The sequence below is a fragment of the Eubalaena glacialis genome, chromosome X (genome assembly GCF_028564815.1).
Source record: "Eubalaena glacialis isolate mEubGla1 chromosome X, mEubGla1.1.hap2.+ XY, whole genome shotgun sequence".
In the NCBI taxonomy this organism is placed as follows: domain Eukaryota; kingdom Metazoa; phylum Chordata; class Mammalia; order Artiodactyla; family Balaenidae; genus Eubalaena; species Eubalaena glacialis.
In genome coordinates, this window is record NC_083736.1 from 2,301,763 (window position 1) to 2,323,021 (window position 21,259).

The following is a 21,259-nucleotide window of genomic DNA, read 5'->3' on the forward strand; positions in this document are numbered from 1 at the left end:
TCTCTCTTGAAAGTATAAAGTATGAGAAGAAGACAGGCTTGTTCTCTTTCTATGACATCTTCTTGTTCACAAAACGTTGGAAACGTACTCAATATATGAACATGAGCGTAAAAAAGAGTGAAATTGTGCCATCTGCAGTAACATGGATGGACCTAGAGATGATCATACTAAGTGAAGTCAGTCAGAAGAGAAAGACAAATACCATATGATAGCACTTATATGTGGAATCTAAAAAATGATACAGGGACTTCCCTTCCAGTGGTGAGGGCTCTGCACTTCCAATGCAGGGGGCATGGGTTCAATCCTTGGTCGGGGAACTAAGATCCTACATGCTGTGCACTCACAGACACAGAAATCAAACTTATTGGGAAAGGGGGTGGGGGGAGGGATAAAGTAGGAGTTTGGGATTAGCAAATACACAGGACTATATATAAAATAAACACCGAGGACCTACTATATAGCATAGGGAATTATATTCAATATCTTGTAATAACCTATAATGGAAAAGAATCTGAAAAAGAATTTATATGTATACAAATACATGTGTATATGTATAACCAAACCACTTTGCTGTACACTTGAAACTAACACAATATTGTGAATCAACTATACTTCAATAAAACAAAATGGATAAAAAAAATTGTGGTAAATAGAAATAAAATTTACTATTTTAACCATTAAAAATACATATATTAACAAAAGCAAATAAATGACCTAAGATTTATGGATCTTCCCTTCTCTTGGGGAAACATCTCCTGGAAGAATTTAAGTCCTTCCTTGAAAGAGGAAGGGGATCCAGTCTGATGATCTTCTGTGTTGCCATCACAAGTTTACAAAAGAAAGAAGCAGACTATGAGGACGCAGGAGGTAGTTCATATTTATCTTGCTTGCAGCACGTGCACCCACGGCAACAGCGAAGTCATACCCATCGCGGGCAGGTCCCGCCAACATGCAGCCGGTGTTTACAAGCCCCAGGTGTACCCAGGAGAATTGCAGGGAGTCTATAGGGGCCAACAACTAGCAGTGCCCATGGGTGTGAGTAGGCGCTAATCTGATCAAATCATTGGTCAATCGTTGATACATCTATAACTCAACTTTATTTTTTTCTCTTTATTTTGTCTTCTCTTAATACCCTCCCCCTGTCCTTCCTCATCCCTCCCCACCCCTCCCCTATAACTCAATTTTTAAAGTGTTTTGCCATCCATTCGAAACAATGTCACGCAACACTGATGGGATTTGGAGCCTGGGAGAGAAATCCTAGACCGTATTTCTTCATTTCTTTCTAGAGCAATAGACTTTTGAGTGCTGCATTCCCCTTGTCACCTTACTGTCGGACCATTCATGACACAGAAGTCTCCCTTCCGGATAAATTTATGTCTAACTGGAGCCTCCTTTTCTTGATAAAATCATTTAAAACCTAGCTGGAGGGTCAAACACCACACAAGCTCCAGCCCACACGAACCAAGAGGAACACCATCCTTGATTCATACTGAGAATCTCTATTTAAGGTAAGTACATTGATCACTAAGAAACAAAACTAGATGCAGCCAGTGGCCCCAGGAGCCGATCACTGTCATGAAATAAGTTTTCTCTGAACTTAATTTCCACAGGTTACTTTAAAAATATGTAGCAAAAAAGAGAGGAGTTTAGTTCTCAACGAAACACAATTAACCCCATTTGGGGATCAGGAGGGGTTTGGAGCACCTGTCAATGTATCTGGGAAATACAGTAAAACAACTAGAAATTAGGACTCACAATGGTGCAAATGGCTAAAAGCTGACACACAGAGCAAGGTCGTTGGAAAACCTAAAGCATTCTTATCTTTTAAAAAATTTAGTTTTTTCCCCCATTGCCATAAAAATGCACACCCAAAGTTCAACACTGAAGCAATGCAAAAGTTCTTGAAACAACGAGGGCGTAACTCAAAATTCTAGCAGGAAAAAGGACTTTAAGAATGAAAATAATTTAAGCAGGAGAGAAAAGATAAAACTGCTAAAGCCATCAACACTTGTGCCAACCGCAACACTAGCTGGGAGGAAGGACACCCTTCTTGTCAAATAACAGAACGACTCTCTTATTAAATATGATAACAAATGCCTTTATTCGCTAATTATAAGTGTCATTTATTTCAAACGGTATAAAATAGGGCTGAGAGTCATTAAAAGGTGAAGTCTCATCCCAGCAGAGTCATGAAAACCTTTTCCCTTTTGGTGGAAAAAATGACCGGTCAAAACAGCTTCAGCCCAGCATAGAGAAAAACACAGGATGGTACCCCGCTCGGCAGATGCCATAACTGGGGGTTTCTTAGATGCTTTAAAAATAAACACACCCGATGAGGGGGGAAACGGTTTACTTACTTGACACTGAAGTCCAAATGTCTGGGGAAATCTATCTTGCCTGCAAGAATTTTTTGGTAAATGCCAAATGCGTTGTCATCAAAAAACGGAGGAAACCTGTTAGAAACATAAACATCTATTTTTAGTGGCGAGCAAGTGTGGAAAACATCCCTGCTTTGTAAGGATGACTCTTTCTGCCTGACCCGGGCAGAACAGAATTTATTTCAAGGCAGCTCTTTCCTCGCACCCTGGAATCCATGGATGGCTCGAGACCAGCTTCGAAGAGATGGTTCCAAGAGGCCAAGCGTGAAGCACTGCAGCCCAAGTACAGAGGATGGGCCAGCAAAGAAAAGGCAATGACCGTGAGGCCATCTGACCAACTATGAGGTCACTAGGGTGCCATTAAAAATGTCTCCCCAACTGGACCATGAGTGGACCTCTTTGTATCCTTCCTGCATACGGGAGTGTGTAGCACACAGTAGGTGCTCAATAAGTGTACACAGGCCAAATGTAAGAGGATAGGTTACACTGTATCATATTTTTTTGGCTCAAGTACTTCATAACTTTATAGAAGCCAATATGTGAATCTCCATAGTCGATGAATTCACCTCCATCCTACTTTGGGAGGTGAGTGACAGCAAGGCTGGTTTCCAGTTTGCGATTTTAGGCACAAAGATCTACACTAGGGGTTGGCCAATGATGGCCCACAGCCTCTTTTTGTCAATGAAGTTGTACTGGCACACGGCCATGCCATACACTTATGTATCATCTGCAGCACTGTTACCACGATTAAAGACTACAGTCCAGTTACAGAAACTAACAGACCTATCCTTTCTAATATCCGGAAATAGAAAAACAAAAAAACATGACATAAGCTAAAGAAGAAATATACTTACAACTGCCAAGACCAAGAAAAATCCAAGAAACTCTAGAAGTAAACCACTAAATATATACTAGATGGCCACATGTCCCTGGGCACAAGGTATACTTTTGATATTTCCTCAGAGTGCTCAAGGCAAAGACCTTCAACTCGAAAGCATAACCTCTATTTAGTTTCTTTAGAAGGAGGTCTTCTAATTCAGTAGAATAAGCAATGGAAATATAAAGGGGAGTTTTCAAATGATGGTCTGATTGATGATGGCAAATCTCAATGATCAAAAATAATTCTCACGTTGATTCCAAATCAACTCCTCATGTTTTTTTAAAAGAGAAACAGTGTATCATGGGTGGAACGGTGGCCTCCAAAGTTACATCCACGTCCCCAACCCGACGACCTCAAATGGGACCTTATACGGAAACAGAGTTTTTGCAGATGTGATGAAGTGAAGTGTCTGAGATGAGGTCCTCCTGGATGAGGGTGACCCTACATCCAATGACAGGGTCCTTCTAAGACACAGAAGAGGAGAGACCCAGACACAGAGGAGAAGCCCCGGGAAGACGGAGGCAGAGACGGGAGGGAGGCGGCCACAAGCCCAGGGACGCCTGGAGCCCCCAGAAGCTGGAAGAGGCAGGAAGGACCCTCTCCTGGAGCCTCTGGAGGGAGCGCAGCCCTGGGACACCTCGACCTCAGACGTCTGGTCTCCAGGACTGGAGGAGGATGAATTCCTGTTTTAAACGCCCCAGTTTGTGGAAATTTGTTACGGCCGCCCCAGGAAACCAATACACAAATATATTACAGAGAAGAGAGAGTCGAAAAATATTAAAAAAATAAAGAACAGAAATATGAAGTACAAAAATAGAAATGAATGGGAAAGTGGAAGGAAAAGAGGTAGGTTCCTCAGAAAAATGGAAGATTCTAAATAAATGTAGAAATGCAGCTGCGTGTAGCATAAAATAGCCTTTTTTTCCTTATGTGATACCTTCGTTCCTCAGCTTTACACTTGGGCGTGAATAGGAGCACAGAGTCCGTAAGACCACAGCTGTACCTCTTGGGGTCACTGGCTGTTACGGTCTCATAACTACAACTACTCTGGCCAGTTGTGCTTCCAGAGTTACCAGCTTCCATGGATTGAGAATCTAGCCAGGCCGGGAGACACCCAACCCTCGCCAACCGTGAACGCCTTGAAGCTCATAAATCCCAAGCTAGCCCTTCGCGTGCGTCAGGAGTTTCCTCTAACGATGGTTGGGGGAGTCATATTCCTGTCTTGGGTGGCGGCCCTGTCTGAGTACATGCAGCTGTATGATTTCACTGGGGAAAACAGATACACGTTCAGAAATGGGACCAGGGGAAAATGTGTCATACATACCTACCCACGTTCATGGAGAACATGACACGCAGTACTCTGGAGTAGCTGGCATTACACGACACTATCATGGGAAAGGTATGTTAGTAGTAGTTTAACGAGTGGAAAAAACAATAATAAGTGAGCACTGACAGATCTTGCCTGGAGGAAAAAGCACGGAGAAGGCGTATCGGAGAAGTCGGCGTGTGCAAAGTAGCCAAAGAAAGTGCCCTCAAATCTCTGTCTTTAATCCAACAGAATCCTTCCAATTCTTAATACACGGGTGCCCATCATACAGAAGTGGGCGTTATATGCACCTTGACGTTGTCCATGGTGAGATGTAGTCCGAAGGACAGCCTGCTCTCCCCCATGAAGGCAGGCTCAAGAATTTCGTCTGAAAAATTCATGCCAATTTTGCCATTTTCTCCATCATCTACCTGTGATCCTTTTTATAGATACCTTCGACCTACCTATATCTTCCAGTAAAAAAAGTGGATTGTCCAGAAACAGGCGCCATCGTTGTTGCTACCTCGTGTTCTTCATCATACCCCCAGAGACCCCTGTTACAAAATGATGGTCCTGGGACGTCCCCAGTGGTCCAGCGCTTAAGACTCCATGCTTTGGACTTCCCTGGTGGCGCAGTGGTTAAGAATCCACCTGCCAATGTAGGGGACACGGGTTCGAGCCCTGGTCCGGGAAGATCCCTCATGCCGCGGAGCAACGAAGCCCGTGCGCCACAACTACTGAGCCTGCGCTCTAGAGCCCGCAAGCCACAACTACTGAGCCTGAGTGCCACAACTACTGAAGCCCGTGCACCACAACTACTGAGCCTGCAAGCCACAACTACTGAGCCCGCGAGCCACAACTACTGAGCCTGCGTGCCACAACTACTGAAGCCCGTGCACCACAACTACTGAGCCCGCGTGCCACAACTACTGAGCCCACGCGCCTAGAGCCCGTGCTGATTCCTCAGAAAAAGGGGCAAGAACAAAGTATTGGGCCAAGAAACACTGGTGCAGACTGTAGCGTGAGAGAGTCCTGGGGCACCCTTCCTTTGGCATGGCAGCTGTGATTCTCAAAGTGGGGTCCCAGGGAATCCTCGGGTTCCTAGAGGCCTTTTCAGGAGCTTTGTGACATCCTTTTTCTAACTATAAATCTGAATATGGCTGCATTTTCGTCATATACCTCAACCAAAACAACGAATCACACCAGACAGAGTGTGAGAGAAGGGAAGAACGCAGTGTACCGGAATTAAGCTAGACATAAAAGAGACTAATGAACACGTGAAACAACGTCACTCTTTTCTCTAAATATTTTTCATACTAGGAAATAGGTATTTTTTTCATTAAAAATTTGATTTATGTTAACCATTAGTTTATCACCTTATGTATAAGATATGCTTTTATGTATAAACTTATATATATAATCTCAGTTTAATTTTCAAATGTGGTAAACGTTGACAGATATAACCTGCATCAATGAGAGCTCTTTGGGGTCGATACTAACATTTAGGAGTGTTTTCATAACTTTTAGGAAAGGAGTAACTTTTAGGATAGATGGTTATTGAAAACTTTTAGGGTCCTGCGGCAGAAATGTTTTGAGAACCACTGCACCACAGCTAACGTTCCACATGGGTGCAGCTCCAAATGCAAACAAGTTCCATCTTCCTGAAAAACAGGCGTGGGACTGAACTCTCCACATGGGTGGATATGAAAGGAGCAGATGATGGAAGACATCAGGGCTGAGCTGGGTGCTCCTGGGAAAGCCCATGAATGGGCCACCTCTTTTCAATCCAACCGAAACATTTCTTACTCGATGAAAATAAAACCCCAGTTATGACATGCTCTCATACCTAATCACGTGGCTGGTTGGACCCAACAAATGTACTTCTTGTACTTCATGAAACAGTTCAACCACCAACGAAAGCAGTAAGCAAACAGACAAGACAGAGTCTAGCCTGATCTTGCCAAAGGTGCCAAAACAGACAATGGAAATCCAACAAGCAGGCGGGAGACGGGGACTTGGAAGAAAAGGCCATCTCCACCGTCTACATAATAACGCCCTCCCACTGGCGACCAAAGGCGTCTGGGTTCAAGGGGGTGAGAAGAGCAGCTTGCACCATACAGTGATCTCGTGGGCAATTCACACACGGAACCAGAGGGTTTCAGACCCACCGGGCGCTCCAGAGAGAACGGAGAGGGGTGCTGGGGCAGAGCGTGGGTGCGGGCAGCGGAGGAGCTCTGAGGGCAGGTTACAGGTGAGCCTGAATCGTGAGCACCAGAAAAGAAGGGACCAGCCGGGGGGGGATGCCCTCAGGAGGCTGGCAGAGAGAGGGACAGCAATGCCTCATGGGGTGCTGGAGGGACAGCGGGAAGGCCTGCGATCCCAGGAGAGGGGCCAGGCCTCCGTCTAAGGTGGGCAGACCTTGTACAGACCGACTCAGAGCCTCGTATAATGAGGAGCTCCGGGTCTTTCCCCTCGAGGGCTGCTAGGGAGAAGGACGTGGCTGGCTGGTGCTGGGGAGGGACCCCTGCAGTGGCTGCCAGGGGAAGGTGTCACAGGCAGGGGCAGGGGCAGCTGGAGGAGACATGAGGACACTCGGGGCTGGTCCAGGCGAGAGCAGAGGCTGGCCAGACTTCAGGGACAGCCCAGGGTCAGCCGGGCGTGCAGTGTGGGTGGGACGGATGGCTCTGAAAATACCACCCAGACAAGCCTGACTCTAACCGGAAATGTGGAAAACAAACCTATGCTGACTGTGAACAAACAGTTCCCTTTTATGAAATGCAACGTTCAGCTTATGGTGTTCTGGGTTAGGAGAGGGTTTGAGTTATTAATCTCCAATTATTCTAATAATAGGACCTAGTAATATATTAGATTCTAATTACATTATTTCCTACTGAATTCATAATACTCTGAGAATACTAGAAATACCGTATGGCTAACATTCTACTGGAATAGAATATTTTCTAATATTCTAATATTTTAATATATTACATCCCAATAGTAATCAGAATATTATTTTAATATATTATATCCTAATAGTATCTTAGTTACTATTAAAACAGCATATTAAATTATTAGAAGTCTAATAATTATGTTTATATAATAACCCTAATAATAATTCTAATATATCCTAATATTATGTTCTAATTCTACCATATCCTACTTTATCCTAGTCTATTTTAATAATTTTCTATTATAGTCTATCAATACTACGTTCTAATAGTATATTATATTCCAACATTGTCTTTCCTAATGGTATTCCGCATTATTATGTTCTGTACTATTATAGTCTATCCTAACAATAAAGACAAAACAGAGGACACATGAACCCCATTCTACTGAACATCACTGGGCGCCGGGATTCAATTCTCCTCGGGCAAGGCTGCCCTCTCGTGGTCAGTAATGCACAGGAAGGAAAACATGCTGCTGGCTTGAGTGTGGAAGCTGATCGAATACAGGTGCAGAAAGACGTACAATTTCTATACCTTCTTGGTGGACTGACCATAACTGCCATTTATTTCAGCGTTCTGCTTTGATTAGGACTTCCTGGGCTAGGGTGCATATGAAGAAATTTGGGTCTATGGGATTTGCTAGAGGTGTTTGACTAAAGAGCAATGGAAAATTGAAAAGATTAGATAGATTGATAGACATTGATCTATGATTGATAGACAGATATTGATCTATGACTGACAGATATTGATCTATGATTGATGGATATTGATCTATGATTGATAGATATTGATCTATGACTGACAGATATTGATCTATGATTGATAGATATTGATCTATGATTGACAGATATTGATCTATGATTGATAGATATTGATCTATGATTGATAGAAAGGCAGATAGCTAAAAATTAATAGATATACAGTTAGAGATAGATATAAATAGATGATAGGTAGATAAAAATAAATATATAGAGTTAGAGATCGATATAGGTAGATGATAGGATAGATGACAGATGATAGATACATAGAATAGATGACATATAGATGGTAGATAACAGATATACAGTTAGAGATAAATAGGTACAGATAGTAAGACAGACAAATAGGTAGATAGATGATGGATATAAATGACAAACTAGATGATAGGTAAATATGATATGATAAACAGGTGACAAGAGTGGGTAGATAGGTATATTATGTAAATAGATGACAGAGCTGACAACAGATACAATAAAGATATACAAAGACGACAGACAGATACAGATGATAGATAAACAGACGATAACTAGATACAAACGACAGATAGATCATAGATAGATGATGAAGAGATGGATGACTGACAGACGAATACGGACAGGTTTGCACAGATTCCCCCCTGGCTGGTCACACACTCAATGCAGGAGAAGGCCTCTTTCCATCTTTCTTTCCAACTGAAAGCTGTGGACCAGCCCTGCAGGGAATCAGACAGGCATGGAACAGACTCCAGGTTTTATTAAAACCAGAGTAAACTCAGTGTCTTCAAAACTTACCAGCAAAAAGCACAGCCGCCAAAGAAAGCAGGACAAAGGGAAGGGGCGGGAGCGTGGACGGAAGGCAGCACATCAGGCAGAAGAACCTCGCGTTCACAGGACGAGGAAGAATCCCCAGGTCCACAGTTTCTACGAGGGGGATGCCTGCTTTGTGTGTCCATCCCGCGCGTCTCACGCGGAAGCCACACTTCAATATTTAATCAGGCCGACCCCTTGAGAAACAGCCCAACTCCTGGCTATCTGGACCAGGGGCAACGTGATTCCTAACCTCCCCCGAGGCACGTTTGGGATTTCAGGGAAGAACACCCTCTTTCCTTTCTGGCACACTCTCGGTTCGTAACGTCATCTATTGTGTTATCCAACACGTACGTTACCCAGCTCTGGGAATCACTCCAGAGTGTCCGTGCGGGAGATGAACAGTATTTTCTTGGGAGACAGGGACACTTAAGAGACAGGATAAAAGACCGCAACAGCTGTGCCCTGCTGGTCCTTCAAGCCTGCGCTTTTACTCTTGGGAAATCAAGCCGAACGGTCAGTTCGTATCACCGTCACCAGCAGCGGGAAACTGCCGTGCGACCCGACCCCGAGAATCTGCCCCCGACCCCCAGTGCCCCATCCTAGGGGCGGGCTGAACACCCCAGGGCCAGCGAGTGGGGCAGCGACTCGCTGGAGACGTCTCCACGGAAACGCGACTCACCCCGAGAGCATCTCAAATATCAGGATGCCGAGTGCCCACCAATCCACAGCTCTCCCGTGGCCCTTGCTCTGGATGACTTCGGGGGCCAGGTACTCGGGGGTCCCGCAAAGGGTCCACGTCCTGTGGGCAGAGAAGGGGGTCCACAAAACTCAGCTGTGCTTGGCCAATGCATGCGTCTCAGAAGCACTGAACGTTACAGTCACTGAATCGATCAACAAGATGCCTTAAACCCTCACCCCATGGATAAAGACAGCAACCTTGTCTTCCCTGACTTTCGTCCTTTATCAACACTCCGCAACCAAGAAAGAATCTGAGTCACGGCCCTGTTATCACGGCTGTGTCTTGTTCTCGGTGCTTACCTTCGCTGCTCAGAAAAAGCAAAACCCCCAGTCCCTGATTTCCCATAACATGATGGGAAAAAGGATTCAAGGACTGACTCAAGGGAGTGACCCTCAGGAGCCCACACGTCTGCTTTATGAATAAATGAGCTGGTTCTGTCCCCCCAGAGGAAACACAAAGCGACAGCTAAGTGTCTTTTCCACCTGCTCTGCAAAAGGTCTGAACTGTTTTTGTGGGTTCGCGGTCATTTTAGTATCCGTGGTGGCTTTTGGAAATCCTCAGGTTAAGGGGCTCTGGGATGTCTGGGGTTTAAACGGGGCGGACACCTTTGGAAAGGATTTTCTCCCCAGGAGTTGAGACCTGCAAAAAATTTAGCTTTTAGCCCCACCTAGAGGACAGCTGGCTGAAAGCAAGAGATTCCAACCAGCCAAGCCGGACCCAGCATAGAAAGCGGAGATTTCTGAGTGTCTGGGTGGCTGTTTTTTCTTTGGGTCGTCCCTTCCCTGTGCTGCCTTAGATCTGTCTTTTTCACAACAGATAGGAGAAGCAGTCTCCTTCTCCTTTTAAGAGAATTCTATTTATACTTTAAAAAGCCCCAATGTTTAATTAAAACTTATAATTTGTAACATTTCTGCTGAAATATCTAAATTTTTATGCCCTATGGAAAATAAAGACTGATTTTTTCTAATTTTCTCTTTATTTGTATATCTCAGTATGGAGGATTTTGCTAACAAAAATTCACCCGTGAAAAGATAAAAAAGGTACAAACTTCCAGTTGAAAGATTAAGTCCTGGGGTTGTAACATACGGCATGGTGACTATACAGTTAATAATACTGTATTGTACATTTGAAAGTTGCTAAGAGAATAGATGTTAAAAGTTCTCATCAAGAGTAAAAAGTTGTAGCTGTGTGGTGTTGGATGTTGATTATAGAGTTATTGGGGAAGATCATTTTATAATAGATACATATATCCAACCACTGTGTCGTACACCTGAAACTAATACAATGTTATACGCCAATTATACCTCAATTTAGAAAAAAAAGATAAAGAGCCATCAGTGGATGATGGATACACAGCATGGGGTCCACGCACACAGTGGAATGACTCAGCCATGAAAAGGAGCGAAGCTCTGACACAGGCTACCACGTGGATGGACCTTGAACCCACGATGCTCAGTGAGAGAAGCCAGACCCAGGAGGACAGGTATTTTGTAATTCTATTTATATGAAATATCCAGAAGAGGCAAATCCACTGAGAAAGAAAGCAGATTAGCAGTTGTCAGGGGCAGGGGGAGTGACTGGTAATGAGTATGGGGTTGCTTTTGGGGGGGGGGATAAGAATGTTCTGGAACTAAACAGGTGTGATGGTTGTACAACCTTGTGAATGTGCTAAACACCACTGCATTCTTCACTTTAAAACGGCTAACACAGTGGATTTTATGTTATACGAATCCTAACAGAATTTTTTTAAAGCCACATAGTTTCTCTCTGCCACACCCCAAGGATCACATATTGGGTAACCTGGTCCCTTACACCTCCCGCTGCATTTAAGGCAGCTCTGAACACCTCAGGACCCCGTTCAACAGACTCTGCTTGAGGTCTGCAACCTCTCAGGTCCCTGCGTGCTCCAGCCCCTTGGCAAGAAAGAGGGAAAATTCAATTTTTAAAAACCCTGTGTCCAAAAGCATAGGAAAATAACACGCTAAGGTCACGCTCACGTTTTATATGACAGATCAGTGATAGTGATTAACATCCCAAATGGCAACCAGGGACTTCCCTGGCGGTCCACTGGTTAAGACTTTGCCTTCCAATGCAGGGGGTGCAGGTTCCATCCCTGGTTGGGGAGCTAAGATCCCACACGCCTGGTGGCCAAAAAAACCAAAACATAAAACAGAAGCAATATTGTAACAAATTTCAATGAAGACTTCAAAAAGGGTCCACATCAAAAAAATCTTAAAAAAAAAAAAGGGCAACCAAAGGAGATGCCAGGGAAAATGCTGCTGTGACACATGAGCTATGAGCTCCATCAGAGCCTTTAGCAAAAGTCTGAAAGGTGACTTTCTCTTTCCAAAAGTGCAATTTAGACAGCTAGGCTGTTAAACCACAAAGAAGATTTGGAAATTGCTTGGTTCCATCCCATGTTCTTACATTGGGTAAAAGTCCAAGGCAATCAATGTCATCTGCCTGTTTTGTGTTTTTCGTGTGTGTTTGATGTTGATGATGGCGATTGTGATAATGGCGATAATGATGGTGATGATGATGATGATGATGGTGATGATAATGATAATGATGGTGATGATGACGGTGGTGATGGTGATGAAGGTGATAACTATGGAGATGACGATGGTGATGACAGTGGTGGCGATGTTGGTGATGATGATGATGTGAGGGTGGGCATGATAAAGTCAGAAGCACCTACTGTCTACTCAATGCTTACTACATGATAGGAACCGTTCTTAGGAAATACTTTCCAATGAGCAGACCCATCCATTGTTACCAATCACCCTACAGGGTAGGAACAATTCTCATTACGCAGATGAGCAAAACCAAGGCACACGGGGTGGTAACAACATACAACGTACTCAATCTCGTCAGCTAGAGAGTGGCAGACACAAGGGTCCAGCAGAGGCAAGTGGTCCTCATATCCACTCTTCATTCCTAACTGCCCCTCTGAGGTGCTTCTGATAACAGAGCCTCTTGGTAAGGGAAATAAATTTAACCTGGAAGCCATAAGGTACCACCACTTGGCAATTGTGCGGATGCACGCAAACCACCTTACCTCTCAGGGCCTCAGATTTCTCAGCTGTAAAATGATGATGGTTGGCCAAACTTAACACCGACTGAATTTGTGAAACATTTTATTGGTGGTTTGTTTGAATCAGGGCTTCCAAATAAAACGATTAAAAAAAAAAAAAAAAAAACCCTACCAGGTGGACTATATACCACATGTTACCAATAGGGGGCAGCACCAATGCCATAAAACCAATTTTTAAAACTATATAAAGTCTTCACACTCTTCTACGTAAAACCATCCCATTTTATTCTTAGCCATGCAATAGATGAAATTCTATAGGGAAAAATCAGATTGCATTTAACAGCATCCTAGAACGAAATTGGGTCATTTGTAGAGACATGGATGGACCTAGAGACTGTCATACAGAGTGAAGTAAGTCAGAAAAACAAACACTGCATATTAATGCATATATGTGGAATCTAGAAAAATGGTACAGATGAACTTACCTGCAAAGCAGAAATAGAGACACAGACATAGAGAACAAATGTATGGATACCAAGGGGGAAAGGGGTGGGGTGGGGAGGAATTGGGAGACTGGGATTGACATATATACACTATTGATACTAGGTATAAAATAGATAACTAATGAGAACCTACTGTATAGCACAGGGAACTCTACTCACTGCTGTGGTGACCTAAATGGGAAGGAAATCCAAAAATGAGGGGATATAGGTTTATGTAGAGCTGATTCATTCTGCTGTACAGCAGAAACCAACACAACACTGTAAAGCAACTATCCTCCCATAAAAATTAATTAAAAATAAATAACTGCATCATAAAAGCGATCCTAGGATAGCCCCTCTCTAAAAACCATCGGAGATGAATCATTTAGTGTAAAACAGCTCCCAAATCGTTTCCCACAAATGGGGCTGTTTCTACGACGTGAGGGACACAGGTTATCACGTGAACCAACCCCATCTCGTCACAGAATAGGACGCTACGGGTGTATTTTCCAGGTCTACTTCCCAAGATGGGAGCTACTGGCTGCATGTGGCATCTGAGCACTTTTAAAAGTACAGAGGTACTGAAATTCTAATCTAATTTTAATTAATTTGAACATTCAATTTAACAACCCATACTCGATGCAGCGACTGAAAAACTTTTAACTATTTCTGGAGAGCTTGGGCACGTGAATCTACTTTTTTTCCAGCTGTAAGTGTTACGGACGCTAAATACAGATCAAGTGTTTCTGATGAACATTTAGCACCCTCCTTGAGACGCATGCACCAAACGACAAAAGGCACATGGAATTTCAAAACCTCAGTAGCAAAACTTCACGTAAAGTCTCTCAGTGCTGATACTGATGATACGTTGAAGCGATCCTATTTGGGATATATTGAATTAAATCGACTTTATGAACAAAATAATCTATACCTGTTTTAACCTTTAAAAACATGGCTACTCAAAAATGTGAAGTAATACACGAGGTCTGCGTTGGACTTGTATTGGACAGCACTACTCTAGACAGAAATTTTAGGAACTTAAATTGCTAAAATTGTCCGGAGGAACAAAACATACATCTTTGGTCCGTCGAAATGAAGTGCTGTATGACAGCAGGTATTATCAGCAGCTGTGACGGTATCAGAAAAAGTAGAGTCCACACAGGCATAAAGAACAGACTGGTGGTTGCCAAGCGGGAGAGGGCTGGAGGAGGAATGGAGTGGGGGTCTGGGGTCAGCAGATGCAAACTAGTATATATAGGATGGATAAACAACAAGGTCCTACTGCAGAGCCCAGGGAACTCTATTCAATCTCCTGGGATAAACCATCATGGAAAAGAATATGAAAAAGAATGCATATATATGCAGAACCATAATCACTTCGCTGCACAGCAGAAATAAACACAACATTGTAAATCAACTCTACTTCTATAAAACAAATTTTTGAAAAAAGAAAGAAAAAGTAGAGTCCATTGTGTCTCTCCCTCTGTCTGGGTGTCTCTACTCAACGCCTAATTGTATCAGCTGATGGGGTGGGCAGCTAGGGATACAGGGAAAAAAGCTTACATTTTCTTAGAGGATTAAAAAACAACAATAAAACAAAAACCACAGTAAAATCACCCAAAACCAAAACAAACCAAAAACCTAGAAAACAAATGTGTGATGTAAAGGATGAGAGACTGCCATCATGGAAAATAAGAAAGTTCTGTTTCCCCCACCAACCCTGCCCCTGGCCCCAGCTTTAGCCACTTCGGGTCTGACTCCTTTCTTTGGAATAAAAATCTAGAATTGAACTCAAAACCATACCTTTAGACCCCGAGAGAAGCCCCCAGTGCTTGATGTAAGGGGTCCTCCTCGCTTAACTGCATGGGATTGAAAATACTAACAGTTAACGCTTTTATTCTCTACATCACGGGCAGCGTTGCTCCCAGTAGAAAGAGCGTGTTGTTTATAAACTGAAAGTCGTGAAAACGCAACACATACAACTTTGCAAGTACCTCAGCCTTACTTATCCCGCATGCTGTCCTTTTCTAAGCTCTAAATTATAGGATGATACATATTCATTATAAACACTTCTCCCCAGGTAAACAGAGCATTCAGGATCCTTGGGGCAAATTAATCCAAAAGGTATTTTATATTGAATTATGTAATAAGATTTTATTTTATTATTCTTCATGACATCAACTTTTCGGTGCTAACAATGTTTCTCAGAATATTTGTCCCAGTAATCCCACTTTTGGAAATCTATATTGTGGAATTCATCTCAAACACGTATTTATAAATAGCGCATGTACTGCACCTGTATTGACATAGGAGAACAGTCAAACTCATCATGCATTTGCTCAGCCAAAGGACTCTTTTACTGTTTTGTTGTTATAAGAAATGAAAAGATATGTTTAAAAAAAAAACCTGACATAAAGACGATGTCAAAATGTTTAAAGGCATAATCCTTCCTGCTCAAAGGTGGTGGATTAAAGGAATTCAGCTCTGCCCCCTCCCAAAAAAGACAATGAAGAATGATGGAAGGAAACTGTACAACATGGGATCCACCAGGACTAAGAAGGAACCAGGTGACAATAGCAGCAGAATTTTGGAAGGTGCCCAGGAGATGAAGCTCTGTCTGAGCAGAGCTGAGTGGAAAATGGAAGGGAGTGTGCGGGGAGAAAGCTCCTGGACTCCACATATGTGCATGGAACATTCGATAAAAAGCAAAGCTAACTTGAGAGCTATCCCCTCACACCTGTCGGAATGGCTGTTATCAGAAAGACAAGCCGTAACATGAGTTGGTGAGGGTGTGGAGAAAAGGGAACGCACGTGCACTGTTGGTGGGAATGTAAATTGGTGCAGCCACTATGGAGAACAGGATGGAGGTTCCTCAAAAAACTAAAAATAGAGCTACCATGTGATCCAGCAATCCCACTCCTGGGTATATATCTGGAGAAAACTCTAATTTGAAAAGATACATGCACCCCAGTGTTCATTGCAGCACTGTTTACGATAGCCAGGACATGGAAGCAACCTCAATGTCCATCGACAGATGAATGGATAAAGATGTGGTGTATATATATATATATATATATATATATATATATATATATATATACACACACACACACACACATACATATACACACAATGGAATATTACGCAGCCAGGAAAAAGAATGAAATCATGCCGTCTGCAGCACCGTGGATGGACCTGGAGATTGTCATACTGAGTGAAGGGAGTCAGAGAAAGACAAATACCATACGATGTCACTTCTATGTGGAATCTAAAGAAAAAGGAAGTCACAGCACAGAGGACACAGAGGACGCTGCCAGAGGCAGGGGACGGGAAGATGGGAAAACGGGGGAAATGTTCACTTACTTGTCCACCAGTTTCTTGGCGAACCCGAAGTCAGTGAGCTTGATGTGACCGTCTCTATCCAGCAGGATGTTCTCCGGCTTCAGGTCCCTGTAGACGATCTCCTTGGAGTGCAGGTACTCGATGGCACAGACGATCTCCGCGGAGTAGAAGAGCCCGGTGGAGCTGGAGAAGCGGCCCTGGTTGCGCAGGTAGCTGAAGAGCTCACCACCCGGCACGAACTCCATCAGCATGTACAGGAAGCGGTCATCGTGCCCCGTCCAGAACCTGCGGGACCAGAGCGGGAGTGAGGGCTGCGCCTCGGATGGACAGAAAGGGACAGGGACGGACGGATGCTGAGATGGCACTTAGATGGAGGTCGTGTTACATGAACAGGTCATGTTAAGATATATCTCTAGGTAAGAGATGATCATACTACGTGAAGTAAGACAGAGAACGACAAATACCATATGATATCACCTACATGTGGAATCTAAAATGAGACACAAATGAACTTATCTACAAAACAGAAACAGACTCACAGACACAGAGAACAGACTGGTGGTTGCCAAGGGGGAGGGTGGTGGGGGAGGGATGGAGTGGGAGTTTGGGGTTAGTAGATGCAAACTAGTATATAGAGAATGGATAAACAACAAGGTCCTACTGTGTAGCACAGGGAACTCTATTCAATCTCCTGCGATAAACCATAACGGAAAAGAATATGATGAAGAATGCACATATACGTATAACGGAGTCACTTTGCTGTGCAGCAGAAATTAACATGACACTGTAAATCAACTCTACTTCAATTAAATCTTTTAAAAAAAAGATGTATCTCTAGGTCCATGTTAGGATACTCATATACATGGACAGACGCAAGACACGTGTGTGGACAGATGTTAAGATTTGGTAGAGATCGATGTTAAGATATGTCTATAGGTATTAGAACAGAAAAACCAACACATAAACAGATGATTATTTTGTAAAAAAAGATACATCCCTAGGTAGATGTTAAGATACTCATACAGACGGACCGATGCCCACATCTGTGTGTGGGGCGATGTTAAGACTTGGTAGAGAGCGATGTTATTGGTACAGATACATGTTAAGACATGGCACAGACAGATGTCACGTTATGTGTATAAATACACGTTAAGACCGATCTCTAGGTGGATGTTAAGATACTCGTATAGGTGAACAGATGTCGAGATATGTGTGTGGACACATGTTAAGGTTTGGCAGAGATCCATGTTATGGGTACAGGTACCCATTCCATGTGCTAAGATGTGGCACAGATGATGTTATGTTACGTGTACAGACACACGTTTAGACACGTATAGGTAGACGTTAAGATTCAGGTACACGCAGATGTTAGGATACAGGGAGACACAATGCTGAGGGATGGCTATCCTGTCGATGTGCAAAGGTCTCAGAATGGCCAAGAGTAAATACCAACTTTTGATAATAAACTGGTGAACAGCTTGTTATGGGCTGAATTGTGTCCCCAACCCCCAAATTCATATGTTAAGTCCTCACCCCAGGACCTCAGGAGGTGATTCTATTAGGAAATACGGTCTTTAAAGAGGGGATGAAGGTACAATGAGGTCACTAGGGTGGGCCCTGATCCCATAGGACGGGTGTCCCTATAAGAAGAGGAGATCAGGACACAGACACACACAGAGGGACGACCCTGGGAGGACACAAGGAGGAGAGGGCCGTCTCCACGGTCTCAAAGGGCACCCACAAGCCCGACATCCTGACCTCAGACTTCCAACCTCCCCAAACATGCGCTAATAAATCTGCGGCTCCAGCCGCGCCATGTGGGGTGCTTGCCTCACAGCCGAGCACACTCACAGGGGGTGGGCACACCTCAGGGATCACACCTGGTTCAGTGGCCCCAGGGCCGTCATCAAGACTGCAAACCTCCAGTCCATTCACGATGGCCTCCCAGACGCCTGCTGGGAAAGGTGGCCATTCACAAAACCCCAAAGTAAGAGATTTCTAAACAACGACGGGTAGGAGATGTCCCCAGAGAGTCAGAAGAGACGCATCATCCTTAGAAAGGCGTCGATTGGCTCTATTCATGGAAGAAAAGGCCGCAGCGAGAAACTGAGGAGAAAAGAAGAATATGGATGCGAGAAGAAGACAGAGTCCTGAATGAATTTTAGAGGTCATGGCAAAGAGGAAAAGCAACAACTACATCCTGGGGAGATACGCACTGATGGGGAAGAAAGTTTGCCTGTAAAGGAGATGTAGATATGTATGGCTGATTCACTTTGTGATACAGCAGAAACTCACGCACCATTGTAAAGCAATTATACTCCAACAAAGATGTTAAAAAAAAAAAAAAAAAGATGTAGAAAAAAAGAGAAACGCTCTTTGGAAGTAAGGGCTCTGTTTTTGAGCGGATTTAGGACACAGAAGCGTGACTGATGCACAAGCATATAAAGGTCCCCCTGCAGGATCGGGACACACAGAGGATGATGTGAACCAACGTCAGGCTACCGTGCCAATGGTACCTGATCCCCGACCCCCCAGCCCGGGCATCTTCTCCGCTCAGGACACTGTGCTGCCCTCCCAGGCTGGTCCCAAAGAGCTGCGTCCATCTGGGCTTCCGTGAACACAAAGGATGCTCGGAGGACCCAGCATCCTTGGGGGGGGGGGGGGGGGGTTGATGCTCAGGGCACCATCCACCAGATGGTCTTGCCTGCTTCCAATAAAATAAAGAAAAGTACAGGCACACCTCGTTTCAGTGTGCTTTGCACACACCGCATTTTTAACAAGTGGAAGGTCTGTGACAATGCTGTTCCGCGAGCAACTCTATGGGCACCATTTTTCCAACACCATTTGCTCACTTTGTGTGTCTGGGTCCCGTTTTGGTAATTCTCGCGATACCTCAAACCTTTTCGTTAGTGTGGCGATCTGTGATTTTGGGTGTTTCTATCGCAAAAAAGCAAGTCACGGAAGGCTCACAGGATGGTGAGCCATTTTTACCAGTAAAGTGTTTTTCACTAAGGCACCCACATTGCTTTCTTTAGACATAACGGTACTGCACACTTAACAGACTACAGTCCAGCGTAAACGTAACTTTGAGATGCGCTGGGAAACCAAAAACTTTGTGTGACTCGCCTTATGGCGCTATTTGCTTTACTGTGGTGCTCTGGAACAGAACCCACCGTTATCTCTGAGATCTGCCTGTAATAAACCGTATCAATATATACACAAAGCATTGGAGGAGACAGTCTGCAATGACCCAAAAACTAGCTGGAAGGAAAATCACAAAGCAATAACCAAGTGTGGCAGTGGTCAGGAAGGTATAAGTTTATGCAATAAATAAAAAGATGGGGGACACTTCCCGGGCGGTCCAGTGGTCAGGACTTGGCGCTTTCACTGCCGAGGGCACGGATTCAATTCCTGGTTGGGGAACTAAGATCCCCCTAAGCCTTGCGGTGCGTGCGGTCAAATATGAAAAAAAAAAAAAAGAAAAAAAAAAGATGGGCTGCAGAGAGGAAAAATGCCCCCCATCGTAGATGTGAAAAACTTTTCTTTGCCGAAGGGAAGCCTTTTAAAAAAGGACAACACACTATTCTTATGTTCAAATGAATGGTTGTTTTGTTAAGCACTATGGTTTCTATGTCTTCGCACAATATGGGCCACGCGTTACAAAAGGCTTTCTCTACATGCGCGTTTACACGTGCAGACTCTTTGCACGACGGGTGCAGTTGGGGGATGACGGCTACCCTCCGATAGGGTTGCTACACATGCCATTCTTTCTCGGTGTTCCTCGTTGATTTCTGTCTCTCGGAGTTAGAGACGGCCCGGGATCCTGTCTGTGAGAAGCACAGTGGCGGCCACGTCTGGGCGTTGCTTTTCTCCCAGTTCCTGACAGCCGTGCGTCTCTGTCCTGTTCCCCTTCTCACATCTTACAGCTCAAAGGCTCAAGATTTGCAGTGTTGAGACTTGAGGGAACACAGGACGCAGGCAGACAGCTTTGGGGTTGCGGGTTGTGGCTATTGCTACTGGCGTGGAAGACAACTTTGCCCCCCCCAAAGTATCTCTTTGGCACGCGGATTATTTCGAGCTGTAAACAATCAGGGCTCAAAGACCCAAAAAAGAAACTCTGACCTTCTCGCTAAGAGCCTAAAAGAATTTAGATGGAGAAGCTGTTCCTGGAATCTCTATCCTCACCAGAGGTGTCTGCCAGTGATACGGGCCACCCGTGGTGGGGAAACAGCAGGGCCTGGAGATCAGGGGCCACCCTATGTCCCATTGTCTCTGCAGGCTCAGCAAACACTTGTTTACCAACCTTTTTCTTTTCCATCTCCAGGTCAACGGCCTTCCTCCCCTCAGAAGTCCCAAGCCACTACCCCAACAGGCTCTTTTGTCTTTAGCTGAAGATGATAGCATTTAAGATGAGGGTTTGGACCATTTTTGTGAGTGACTCCGTTTTCCTGGGTCTCTCCCGTGTGTCCAGGGGATTCAACTTTTCTGTGACTTTCTCCTGTTCATCTGTCTCACGTCCATTTCATTCTTAGACCAGCCAGAAGAGCCTAGAAGGGTAAGGAAAATGTCTTCCTCCCTGACATGGCTTTCTGGAGAAATCGTC

At 44.2% G+C, this 21,259-nt stretch overlaps 1 protein-coding gene across 1 annotated transcript in view; it reads right to left on the reverse strand.

Moving 5' to 3' along the window:
• LOC133082206 (cAMP-dependent protein kinase catalytic subunit PRKX) overlaps positions 1 to 21,259 on the reverse strand; it is an 82,146-nt gene that overhangs the window by 13,294 nt on the left and 47,593 nt on the right. The window contains exons 3-5 of the mRNA XM_061178698.1: positions 16,678 to 16,941; positions 9,739 to 9,858; positions 2,358 to 2,453 (exon numbers count right to left, since the gene is read on the reverse strand). Coding sequence (XP_061034681.1) covers positions 2,358 to 2,453; positions 9,739 to 9,858; positions 16,678 to 16,941 — 480 coding nt within the window. The remainder of the gene's footprint in view (positions 1 to 2,357; positions 2,454 to 9,738; positions 9,859 to 16,677; positions 16,942 to 21,259) is intronic.